Source organism: Agrilus planipennis, unplaced genomic scaffold, assembly GCF_000699045.2.
Source record: "Agrilus planipennis isolate EAB-ADULT unplaced genomic scaffold, Apla_2.0 scaffold16, whole genome shotgun sequence".
Lineage (NCBI taxonomy): Eukaryota > Metazoa > Arthropoda > Insecta > Coleoptera > Buprestidae > Agrilus > Agrilus planipennis.
The window spans coordinates 729488-743281 of NW_020438946.1; the positions used below are offsets into that span (position 1 = coordinate 729488).

The following is a 13794-nucleotide window of genomic DNA, read 5'->3' on the forward strand; positions in this document are numbered from 1 at the left end:
GGTTTGAGAGAAAATTTGGAATTTGACCAAAAACTTTGAATAAAATAAGAAATAACGAATAATATGGAAAATTTTTAACTGACTTTTGGCAGTGAATATGCCTTGATTTCAACTTCGAAACAAAAAAATATTTAGTTTCAATCTCTATTAATAATGAGCGTAAAACTTTTTAATATGTTTAAATAATAATTAAAACTTTAAAATTGCATTTATTTCAGACAATTATAAATATTATCATTATATTATCAAGTAAAAACGAGATTTTCAGCTAATTTTTCATTTTTTCCTCGATAACCATTTAGTGAATTTGAATAACCTTACGCTAAAGTGATTCTCCAGAGTTCAACTTACTTATTATAAAAGTTTGAAATTTCTGGTAGTTTTCTTTCTGTTAATAAAAATTAATTTAATCGGTTCGGTTAACGAATTTCCATAAAATGACGTGTAAAATTACAATTTTTTAAAATCTCAATAACTTTTTAACGGTTTAGTGAATCGATTTGTAATTTTTACAGGAGTTTTAGAATTGAATGAACAACGTTCTTCCAAATTTTTATTTGTCTCGTAGCATTTTGACATACCTCCCAAGCATCCTTAAGTCTCAGTCCCATCTAAAATCGCAGTATTACCTACTGGTAATGTGTTACTTGTTGTTATTCAGGTACCTATAAGTAGGAACGTAAAATTCTGAAATGCTTACCTAATATCTTCTTCACTTATCTTGTAATTTCAAATTTAGGCCACATTTACATTGAAACAGCAAGTTAACATCACTAATATTCGTTAATTGTATTTGTCAAGCCGTTTAAAAACTATTCACCGAAAGCCACCGGTAAAAATGGAAATGGCCGCCTAAATAAAACAGAATCGTCTCGATAAAACTTGGCTTCGCGTTTGTATGGTTCCCGACAATAAATTCGTTGAGGTTAATTTATATAAGTTAAAGCGAAACTATATTTAAAAATTAATTTATAATCACATCATCAAGTTCTTGCAAGATATTCTGTAAAACACGCGATAACAAGTACTATATAATAAATGCTCACTTTGGCTCAACAAACAACAAACAGTAATGTTCTGCTATCGTTTATCTAATACATCGCATGGTCTCGGCATGCGAACTTACGCGATAGTTATTTATAGAGATGATTTATATGTCGCGATAATGAAAAGAACGGAGAGCCATCTCTGTTGTTTTATCCGAACTGTCAGGAAAATGGTGGCATTTAAATTCAAATAATCATATTATAAACTTATTAAGTGCTGCTCTTCATATTCACATATCAAACGAAGATTTTATTACATCTAAATACTTTTTATTGATGAATTCACAGAGAAATACGTACCTTTATTTTATGATTATTAGGGTTTAGTGACACTGAATTGAGAGATTCCTAAAACGAAGAATAATGAACAGATTATAAATCGGTTTAAGCATTTTTCCCAATAGGGTTGATGTGATACAAGATTGAAATAATAAAGTTAAGAAGTTTCTGCATATTGAGATTTATGCGTTTACTTGAAATTGATGAATTATAAAGTTGAAATTAACCAGTTTGATGCATTCAGAAATGATGTTTTATCTATCATTTCAAAGAGCATTGTGGGGGTCCATTTAAAACAAAAGAATTGTGAAATTTCAACTTAATTGCCCTTCAACATATTAAATAAATATAGTACATTAATTGATTCGGGTTTAAAGGTCGTTGTGGGTTGTAGTTGATTCATAACGTTTCGCTAGCTATATCCAGCTTCAGAGATGGAAGGTACTCTGAAGAAGCTCGCCACTTGCACTTGCGAAACGTTAGGAAGCATTTCTAACCTTTAAACCCGAATAAGGTAGTAACACCAGTTCACCATAGTACATTAAACATTTATTCACCTAAGAGCTCTGATTTCTGTTATTCCAATGAAAGGAAGTGGCATTGATTGATCATTGCATTTGAAACAGTTAATGTAAAACAAAAGGAAGTTATTAACATTAATACGTATTTTCGTAACCCTGCAAAAGTACTTCAAATAATTTTACACAATGATGGAACAGTAAGGATTTCCACGAGAGCCCTGGCATTCATCCTGCCAAGACTGAGAAATGTTCTCCAAAAAAACGTTCAGCGCGGACCAGAACATTACATTTCCTTGTCACAAAAACGACAGGAAGAACTGATGGTTAATCCTGGTTTATTCCTGCAGTATCGTAGTTGTTCGTGACGTGTAAGGGTTTCCATGAGAGTCCTGTTATTCCAATGAAAAGGGAGTAAGAGGCTTGATTGAACATTGCATTTGCAATAGTTAATGTAAAAGAAGAAAGTTATTAACATTATTATTATTATACGTATTTTCGTAACTCTGCAAAAGTACTTCAAAGAATTTTATACAAGGATAGAACAGAAAATTCTAGAATGTTCAGATATTAATAAAGCCAATCCAAATATAATCAAAATCGCAGCAAAATTGGTTAGGTTTTCCTCAAGAATTTTTTTTTTACACATGCACCTCCACTCTTTCCTATACTGAGCCAATCTTCGCACTTCCTTAAACTAGAACATACCACATCCTTAACTATTTATGAGTAGTAATCTAATCTAAGTCCACCTCCTCTTAACTCCTCTATATGCTTCTAATATGTCGCTAACTAGCCCTTTATTCCTAAGAAGGAATTTTTTATTGACTTCCATAGTGCTTTCTGTTCTCCTACTGTTTCTAAAATCTTCTCTATCCACGGTAGCCTCACCATTCGCCTATAGCACCATATGTAGAATACTTCCAGCCTATCCTTTTTTAACGATCCTTTTCGAAGTTCTAAATTAACCGTTCGTTAACATAGAAGTGACTTTTTATTAAAGACGACTCGATCGTGTGCTATTATATCTCTACTGCTCCTTCCATCCTACATTATCTAACTTCCTAGATACCGATAATCAGCGACTTTCTCTAATTTTGTCGTCTCCTATCTTTGTATTAACTCTTTCCCTACTTTTTCTTCCCCTGTCTACCAATGTTTTTGTTGTACTTTAATCTATATTCATACCATACTATTTTATCAATACCGCATCCATTTTATTTAAATTTATTTCTAACTTCTCCTTGCTCCTAGTTATATTGTCTAATACATTCCGCTAGTCCGTCTGAATATGAGTAATTTCTTGTGTCTTTCAATAAAGTCCAAAGTTGAAATCCCAAAATCTAATTCGATTTTATTTTTTTTTTCTTGAGTGGAGGAATCCTATTCAGGACGACACCCATAAGCAAAGAATCAGGAAGAAAAACCGCTACCAAACAGTATTACAACAACGATTTACGTACAACTGTTATTTTTTTAAGTACGTATATACTTATTACAAAACAAACATAGAGAAAGGAAACGAATAAGTATGAACGAATGTACAAAACGTCAAGTTCATGGTCAGGTGTACAGGGCCGGCCTGAGGCGATAAAACAGGTGTCGCTTGAGGTCGTCTCCCAATGCCGGACATAGCATAACCAGTTCCTCTTTTCTCAAGATGACATAAATGGTCAACGTTCATTTAATTAAGCATAACAACATTCCATTGAAAAATGTGTCTGCTTCATAATATAATTGTATTTGGACGAGATTACTTTTTATATTTTGTCAAACACCTACACCAAAATTGCTAATCAGGTTCTCAGTAACAATTAAAAACAAAAGTAGGTCTTCTATTGTGTAAAATTAATCAATTGCTATGTTAATTGAACATAATTAATTTAAACGAAAAAAAAAAACATCGCGAATACTTTCACCAAAAATTTATTTATTATAAAAAATTTCTAGCAAGTTTCGATCACGCGACCATTCTCAAAGAAATGTAAGTAGATATATAAACTGGGACAGCCCTATTTATTATTGCTAATCATGAAGAAAAGCGAGTAAAGATGAGTCTATAAAACTTAATTCTACTTAACTATTTGCATGGATCTTATTTAAGTGTGAAAACCTTTTTGAGTTTTAAGCTTTCCAAAATTTGCTACACATATAAGTTAGTGTCGGTATAGCATATGTGTTGATTGTTTTCAGCTTGTTTGTAGCAGATAGAAGTATTCTAATTATTTTGAATAACATTTGCGTGTGTTTGTTAGTTAACTATTGTTTATTTTAAAATTTTCCGCTTCGATAAAACGTGACAGTCAATTAAGCTTTCGGCGCGGGTAAAACTTTTCATTTCCTGCCAACACTGAGAAACATTCTCCAAAAAAAGCCTTCAGTGCGGGCCATAGCATTACCTTTCCTAGTCACAAAAACGATTGGAAGAACTGATGATTAATCCTGGTTTATTCCTACAATATCGCAGTTCTTCGTGACCTGTAAGGATTTCCACGAAAGTCCTAGCATTCTTCCTGCCAAGACTGAGGAATGTTCTCCAAAAAAGTGTTTAGCACGGGCCAGAACATTACATTTGCTCGTCACAACAACGATAGGAAGAATTGATGGCTAATCCTGGTTTATTCCTGCGGCATTGCAGTTCTCTTCAACGAATGTCTTGGTATTCTTTCTGTTAAGGCTGAGAATTGTACTCCTTCGAGATCAAAATTTGACAATTATTTCCAAATCTCTTGCTAAAATTGATTAATTCTTATAATTCAGTGATAGGTCCTGTTCATCACTTTAAAATTAATAAAGTAAATAATCACAAGAATAACGAATGTTGGAGTTTAAAGGACAGAAATTTTTGTGAAACTGCTCGTTCTTAAAATCCTGAGTTCGCCCCTGAAATAGGGTAAATATTTCAATAAAAATTGAATGGTTTGCACAGTTAGATAATCGATATATTATCGTTTATCGATGTAAAGGTATTCGAGCGTTGACAATTCTGTTATTACTGAAACATTTACTTAAAGAAATAACGGTTAAAAGAACCCAGATAAAGGCAAGAAAAGCATCATTTTACTGTACGCTTGATCAATTCGAGTTAGTTACGGTCTGCAAAAATTTAATGTTTGAAGCTGAAGTTAATCTAACGTCCAAAATCTGCGGGTCTGGTACTCACAGAACCTCGTTTTACTTCAATTCACTGTTATAAATTGTTGATTGTTTATGTATTAACTGATACACGAACGTGGATCCAATTCGAATCTTCGTTTGTTCATTACAGTGAGATGTAAGATTGTTGGAAATCAAATCAAAAACAATGTACATTTGATATGTTTTGTGATTTGATTTTGAATTTACGAATGCTCCAGAATTTTCACATTTTGTTTTGGGGATATCCATTTTTCGTATTCCGAGCTAATCTTCATCCCAGATTTTTAATCCAATCTAGATCTACCTCTACTCCTCTTAACTTCTGTTTCTGCTTCTAATATGCAGGGGCGGCTTTTGGGGGTGGCGAACAGGGCAACCGCCCGGGGCCTCGCTCTTGTAGGGGCCTCGCACTCTCGCGCAACAATCTAATTAGAAAAATATTAGGTAGTAGTAGTACATCTTACTAATGTTTATTTGAATTTCTTAATAGTCTTAAAAGAACCCGCAAATTTGCTATCTTTGTCTTTATAAATTTTTTTTAATTTTCGATAAACAATTTAATTATGAATCACTTTGCATTTTTCAAGTATCATCATTAAAATTAATTCCACAAAGACGAGGGCCTCGCAAAAATTTACCCGCCCGGAACCTTCCAATGACTAAGGCCGCCCCTGCTAATATGTCTTTAACAAGCTTTTCACGCCTGACAATGTGTCCTACCAAACTATCTCACCCATTTCTTATTGACTTCCACGATAGCGCCCTCTGTTCTCCCATTCTTTCTAAGACATCCACATTTCTAACTTTCCCTACACCCCTCTTCAGATATACACCTTTGACAATCTTTTTCGAGTTTCAAAATTAAGCGTTCGCGAGCATAGAAGTGACTTTTTTTTCTTAAAAGACCCTGCGCTCTATCAGAAGTGTAAGGTAGAGGCAGTTAAGACTCTCATGAACCTCAAACATGAGCTACATAGTGACAAAAAACATCAGCTACCGCTGTTTGCAGTTAATCTGGAGTAATCTCTGGTTGTATAGCGACGTACAAGTGATTAAATAATAGTCGAGTCAATGTTTTCGTAATGTACAGTAGGAATGAATGAATAAGGTTCGCCTCCTCGATATGAAGACCCATGTTTTTTTGAACTAGCTGTACATGTCGCAGCCATTACAAACATTTCGCTACTTTCAATATTTCTTAGGTGGGTTCTTTTCGTAATTGAATTTGCTGCTTAATGCAATTACAACTTTCAATTAAGTTTCGTTAAAATGTGTTATTACCGTAAAATAAGATTCGTTCACCACTAAATGAGATGCATTGTGTGGATGTTACGTTCTTGTCCCGCTTGAACCTAAAAGCCGATCAAGGTGGAAGAAAGCGTAAAGGCAGATTCACACGTCATGCTACTGCGGTGTCCTTTCGTTGTCCATCTAATGCCTATATACGTACACAATTATTCACACATCATATAACATCGTTCACTCGACGTTATATTAGTTAGCTTGCATTTAAATACTGACCTTTTCGATTTAATTACTGGTCACTACAGGACCAAACGAATACTGATTTAAATATTCAACAAAAGCATACGAGGTCTGTTAGAAAAGTATCGTGATTGTTGTGTTTTTTCAAAAATTATTTATTTATTCATGAATATCTATTTTAAAATAATTCGAAGTGGTCTGTATTCTGTCGAAACTGCCAGACGCGGATCGCGATTTCGATCCTTTTGGATCTCATCAGCGCATTTCAGGCAGCTCCGACAGAACACAGACCAACTTTTACTTGCTGTCTTAACAGTGCGTTTTAGAAAATACTACAAATGGCGCAGTAAACGCCATCTGTTACACGATGCTACATTTTAGGATTACGTATGGAGCATTTGTAGTAATATCTATTTAGTTCCCTTCAAAGTAATCCCTACCAGATATTATACACTTGTGCCAACATTTCTTCCAATCCTCGAAGTACTTCAAAAAATCATTTTTTGTGATCTTATTCAACTCCTCCTTCGATACCGTCTTTATCTCCTCAATCGTAGCGTAGCGTCGTTTTTTCATGGACTTCTTCAGTTTCGAGAACAAGAAAGACACAGGGGGGCCAGATTTGGGGAATACGGCGGCTGCGGCATTATTAGTGTGTTGTTTTTGGCGAAACATTCGCACACAAGCAACAATGTGTTAGCAAGGGCGTTATCATGGCGCAAAAGCCAATTTTTGTACTTTCACAAATCCGGGCGTTTCTGGAGGGTTACTTCGCGCAAATTGCGCATAACTTTCAGGTAATGTTCCTTATTATCCGTTCTACCCTGTGACAAGAACTCATGATGCACCATGGCCCTGCAATCGAAAAAAAACTGTAAGCAAAACCTTCACATTCGCGCTTTTTTCGGTGTTTGCTCGAGCAGTAGCTTCCATTGGGATGATTGAGCTTTGCTTTCTACGTCAAAACCATAAACCCATGATTCGTCACCAGTTATCATGATCCTCTGGAGCAAATTTGGGTCGTCGCGGACAACAGAGTCCAACAGCTCCTTAGCAACGTTAATGCGATGTTGTTTTTGGTAGAAATTGAGCAATTTTGGTACGAATTTCGCGGCGACTCATCTCATGCCCAAATCATTGGTAAATATGGAATGGCAGGAGCCAGTTTAAAAAATTATGTCCTCAGCAACTTCTCTGACGGTGATTCGACGATTGGGCAATACTATCGGGTTGTTCGGAAAGTCATTTCATTTTTTTTTTGTGGAAATGAAAGACAGTTTTCGTATAATAAACAAATACTTTATTAAATTATATATTGACCGTTCTGGTCCAACACCTTTTGCCATCTTTCTGGTAGTAGCATAATTCCACGCTCATAAAATTTTTGGTCTTTGCTGGCAAAAAACTGATCGAGGAGGTTTTTGACCTCCTCATTTGAGGTGAAGGTTTTACCGTCTAAAAAATTTTGGAGTGACCGGAACAAATAATAATCCGATGGTGCCAGGTCTGGAGAATATGGTGGGTGTAGCATTGTATCCCATTCAAGCTGTAAAAGCTTTTGGCGAGTGACCAAACTTGTGTGAGGTCTCGCGTTGTCTTGGTGAAACACTACACCTTTCCTGTTGATTAGTTCTGACCTTTTCTGTTGAAGTGCATCATTCAGTTTGTCCAGCTGATGACAGTAGACTTCCGAATTAATCGTTGTGTTATCCGGTAAAAGCTCAAAAAAAACGATTCCTTTAAAATCCCACCAAACAGACAGCATCACCTTTTTTTGGTGAATATCGGCTTTGGAAATGGTTTGAGCCGGTTCATCTTTTTTGCTCCATGACCTCTTGCGTTTGACGTTGTTGTATACAACCCATTTTTCGTCCCCAGTGATGATGCGCTTCAAAAACGGATCATTTTCGTGACGTTTGAGAAGCGAATCGCAGACGTCAATGCGGCGACACAGATTTCTCTCTGTGAGAACATGGGGAACCCATACATCGAGCTTCGAGGATAATCCCAGGCCTTTCAAGTGGTCATAAACTGTTGAATTTGATAAATTTAACCTCAATCCGATCTCACGTGTTGTTATTCGCCGGTTCACATCAACTAATGCCTTTATCGCGTCTTTATCAGCTTCAACCGGCCTTCCCGAACGTGGTGCATCTTCGACATCAAAATTGCCGGATCGAAATTTAGCGAACCAGTTCTGGCACTGGCGTACTGTCAACACACCTTCTCCATACACATCAGTCAATTTCTTTCTGGCTTGAACAGCATTTTTACCCTTTCTGTAGTAAAACAGTAAGATATGTCGAAAATGCTGCTTATCGCTCTCCATATTTAAAAGGGCACCAACCAAAAACTACTGCGTAGAATTAAATGGAATTTTTCACACACAAGCCTTGCTATATGAGCTCTCAAAGCATATAAAAATTATACGGCTTAAATGTGAAGTTGGGTGCAAAAGACTACAATTAAATCCTCTGTCGGGAAAAAAACGAAGACTTTCCGAACAACCCTATATTTTCTTCACTTCATCAATGTTTTCGTCTGTTGTCGACATGGTCGGGCGTCCGGAACGCTCTTTGTCTTCCACATTTTCTCGGCCCTCTGAGAACATTTTGTACCACCGATAAACGTTGCTTCAGTCCAAGGTAACTCCACCATATAGGTACCACAACATTCGTCCGCGCACTAAATTTTGTTTTTCACACAAAATTTGATACAGATCCTTTGATCTACTTTTTGGAATAGGCAAAAGTCGAAGACAAGTCAAAACATGTGCAAGAAAAATAACTGCCAAAAATTAACTGAACATTCAACATGGCCGAACTTGTCGGTATAAGTGAGAGACATGAGTACCAACATAACGCCACAAAAGAATCGATTGTGCGTAACCCACGGATACTTTTTAAACGGACCTCGTATGGTATTATATATTACAATGAGACTTGAATGTTTCCTTTTTTATTGTTTCAGACGAACGTAGGACCGATTCTGTTGTGCGTCAATCCATACCGCGACGTTGGCAACCCATTGACGTTAAGCAGTACCAGAAACCTTCCACTCAGTTCCCAACTTAACAAGGTGGTCCAGGAAGCAGTCAGACAACAGTCAGAGACTGGTTATCCGCAGGCTATCATTCTTTCTGGTGAGAGCCGTGTAATAAACACAACAACGCGGACTCACTCTAGTGGTCCGACGGTCGTACCTGCGACGCTCATTTACTTAATATTCCTGTTCTTTTTCTTCTTATTGTTAAAGGAAATAAACGACACTCGTTTTTAACGACAACTTTTTAGATTCTGTTTAAAGGTGTGCTACAAGTAAAAGAAAATGCAACAAAGTCGTCGGTCGATCAGAATGGCCACGGGGTTCAAACCGAGAAAATTCTTATTTCTGTATCTTTATTCGGCAGAAAGAAAGTTACTATCACTAAATGGTATAAAACAAAGTCGCTTTCCCGCTGTCTGTCCCTATGTATGCTTAAACCATTAAAACTACGCAACGGATTTTGATGCAGTTTTTTTTAAAGATAAAGTGATTCAAAAGGAAGGTTTATATGTATAATACATGCATAATATAGTAAGGAAACATTGATAATTTTAGAGGTTTCTAATCTGATGTAAATAAACACATTTTTTCCGCTTACATTGCAAACGCTGGCTGAACCCTACGAGATAGATCAAAATAATGTACTACAATATTGTACATCTTAAAAGGGTCTACAAAAAAGTCCGCGATGGTATATGTCTATCGCTTAGGGATAACCCACAATAACCATTTTTATCCTTTACTTTTTATGAGAAATAATGACTTATNAAACGCTGGCTGAACCCTACGAGATAGATAAAAATAATGTACTACAATATTGTACATCTTAAAAGGGTCTACAAAAAAGTCTGCGATGGTATATGTCTATCGCTTAGGGATAACCCACAATAACCATTTTTATCCTTTACTTTTTATGAGAAATAATGACTTATTTACGAAGCGATTGTAAGCAATACAGCATTAACTCTTATCCAATTAAGTACCTTAAATACGTTGTGCATTTAATATAGATTAATATGGCCCTTTACAGCATGTAATTTAAATTAAAATTTTCGAGGATATTACAGATTTAAAGTGCAGGGACATAGCGGTTGCGGCGGCACCGACCGAGAGGCCGGTTTGTATTGTCTAATGACACAAAAACTGTGAATGTTGTATATAAAAACATTCTGTAGTTTATTTAGTATGTTCAAGGGGTATCTTTTGAAGATTTCCCCTTCTCGATAATAATCAATAAAACTGTCGCATTCTTCTTTCAACTTACTAACTAGACTAGAGCGGCTACTGACAGAACACCTACTTTTACTCACGACAGACTATGTAGGGAACATCGTAAACATAGAAAAGAGATGCCAGGTAGGAATTGCAGCGGACACGTACAAAGAAAATGGAATAACGTTACACCAATTAATGTGTAACAGAAAGAGATGAAAACAAGCAGAATTTGAACATGTTGCTAGCATCGGACTTAAATGTTCAATAAGCTCAAGAATTTAGGAAAGCAAAGACGTTTGTTTAAGGATATAATTCTAGCCAGGCAGTTATAAAGCCGACCCTGATTTTTTGCGTACCTAGAGTACACCTCTTACTATTATTCGGTTATCTCTTTTCACTTTGTCTGTACGACTCATGAAGCATTTTCTAACTTAACAAGGACGTGTTCAAAACACAGCAAATGACTACAGTCTCATGTGGAAACAATAAAGAAGATACGTCCATTCTCACAGATAATTACCCTTTCTGGCTCCGATTTGTTGTAATGTTACTACAAGGAGAAGAAATGGAATTACTGATTTAAATTTACAATAGACTTACGATTAGCTACAGAAATAATACTTATTAGTTCTGAAAATTTACCTTTCATCAACACCACTGCTGTAGGTAGCAGCTTATGCTATCGTTGTTGTTCGCTGTTGTCTCTCGATTATTCCTTTCCATTTTGCACTTTGTATTGTTTCGTTTCAGGTACTAGCGGTTCGGGAAAAAGTCATGCTTCGATGTTGTTGTTACGACAACTTTTTGCGGTGGCGGGCGGAGGCCCTGAAACCGACGCCTTCAAGCATTTGGCGGCCGCTTTCACGGTCCTTAGGTCCTTGGGTTCAGCTAAGACTGCTACCAACTCCGAATCTAGCCGCATTGTAAGTTCACTCAATTTTGATAACGTATTTTTTAATATTTGCTGTTAAAATACCTTAATTCCTTTTCAATGTTCGGAGCCTGCAACTTTATTAAAACGAACTTTATTGTTAGTTAAACACTTTCCCAGATTTATCCGAACTTCTTGTAGCGGTCACGGTATATATCCGAATCCAGAGTTGCGTCTAGTGATGTCATTAGACGCAGCCCTGTGTTTGTGATTAATACAAATTTTAAAAACTAAAATTGCTAATAATATGAAATTTTAAGGGCATAGTGAAAATACTGAGTAGAGATTACACAAAATCGTATAAAAATCGAAAAACAAAAAAAATTTCGGAGCAAGCCCATTAAAACTATTGTTCATCTTAAACTTAAGCGACGTCCTTTGTATTATTTTCAGGGTCAGTTTATAGAAGTTCAAGTGACGGACGGAGCACTCTATCGGGGGAACCCATACATCGAGCTTCGAGGATAATCCCAGGCCTTTCAAGTGGTCATAAACTGTTGAATTTGATAAATTTAACCTCAATCCGATCTCACGTGTTGTTATTCGCCGGTTCACATCAACTAATGCCTTTATCGCCTGAACAGCATTTTTACCCTTTCTGTAGTAAAACAGTAAGATATGTCGAAAATGCTGCTTATCGCTCTCCATATTTAAAAGGGCACCAACCAAAAACTACTGCGTAGAATTAAATGGAATTTTTCACACACAAGCCTTGCTATATGAGCTCTCAAAGCATATAAAAATTATACGGCTTAAATGTGAAGTTGGGTGCAAAAGACTACAATTAAATCCTCTGTCGGGAAAAAAACGAAGACTTTCCGAACAACCCTATATTTTCTTCACTTCATCAATGTTTTCGTCTGTTGTCGACATGGTCGGGCGTCCGGAACGCTCTTTGTCTTCCACATTTTCTCGGCCCTCTGAGAACATTTTGTACCACCGATAAACGTTGCTTCAGTCCAAGGTAACTCCACCATATAGGTACCACAACATTCGTCCGCGCACTAAATTTTGTTTTTCACACAAAATTTGATACAGATCCTTTGATCTACTTTTTGGAATAGGCAAAAGTCGAAGACAAGTCAAAACATGTGCAAGAAAAATAACTGCCAAAAATTAACTGAACATTCAACATGGCCGAACTTGTCGGTATAAGTGAGAGACATGAGTACCAACATAACGCCACAAAAGAATCGATTGTGCGTAACCCACGGATACTTTTTAAACGGACCTCGTATGGTATTATATATTACAATGAGACTTGAATGTTTCCTTTTTTATTGTTTCAGACGAACGTAGGACCGATTCTGTTGTGCGTCAATCCATACCGCGACGTTGGCAACCCATTGACGTTAAGCAGTACCAGAAACCTTCCACTCAGTTCCCAACTTAACAAGGTGGTCCAGGAAGCAGTCAGACAACAGTCAGAGACTGGTTATCCGCAGGCTATCATTCTTTCTGGTGAGAGCCGTGTAATAAACACAACAACGCGGACTCACTCTAGTGGTCCGACGGTCGTACCTGCGACGCTCATTTACTTAATATTCCTGTTCTTTTTCTTCTTATTGTTAAAGGAAATAAACGACACTCGTTTTTAACGACAACTTTTTAGATTCTGTTTAAAGGTGTGCTACAAGTAAAAGAAAATGCAACAAAGTCGTCGGTCGATCAGAATGGCCACGGGGTTCAAACCGAGAAAATTCTTATTTCTGTATCTTTATTCGGCAGAAAGAAAGTTACTATCACTAAATGGTATAAAACAAAGTCGCTTTCCCGCTGTCTGTCCCTATGTATGCTTAAACCATTAAAACTACGCAACGGATTTTGATGCAGTTTTTTTTAAAGATAAAGTGATTCAAAAGGAAGGTTTATATGTATAATACATGCATAATATAGTAAGGAAACTGATAATTTTAGAGGTTTCTAATCTGATGTAAATAAACACATTTTTTCCGCTTACATTGCAAACGCTGGCTGAACCCTACGAGATAGATCAAAATAATGTACTACAATATTGTACATCTTAAAAGGGTCTACAAAAAAGTCTGCGATGGTATATGTCTATCGCTTAGGGATAACCCACAATAACCATTTTTATCCTTTACTTTTTATGAAAAATAATGACTTATTTACGAAG

The 13794-nt window shown here is 36.3% G+C and overlaps 2 protein-coding genes across 7 annotated transcripts in view; one reads left to right on the top strand and one right to left on the bottom strand.

Moving 5' to 3' along the window:
- The window catches only part of LOC108744618 (carcinine transporter), a 144291-nt gene extending 143201 nt beyond the window's left edge, over positions 1-1090 (bottom strand). For both annotated transcript variants that reach the window (XM_025974692.1, XM_025974691.1), the window contains exon 1: positions 701-1090. The gene's annotated coding sequence lies outside the window, so the exon portion shown is untranslated. The remainder of the gene's footprint in view (positions 1-700) is intronic.
- LOC108744695 (unconventional myosin-IXb) overlaps positions 1-13794 on the top strand; it is a 139661-nt gene that overhangs the window by 121202 nt on the left and 4665 nt on the right. For all 5 annotated transcript variants that reach the window (XM_018480586.2, XM_018480585.2, XM_018480588.2 and 2 more), the window contains 2 exons: positions 9437-9608; positions 11477-11649. In XM_018480586.2, the coding sequence (XP_018336088.1) occupies positions 9437-9608; positions 11477-11649 (345 nt within the window). The remainder of the gene's footprint in view (positions 1-9436; positions 9609-11476; positions 11650-13794) is intronic.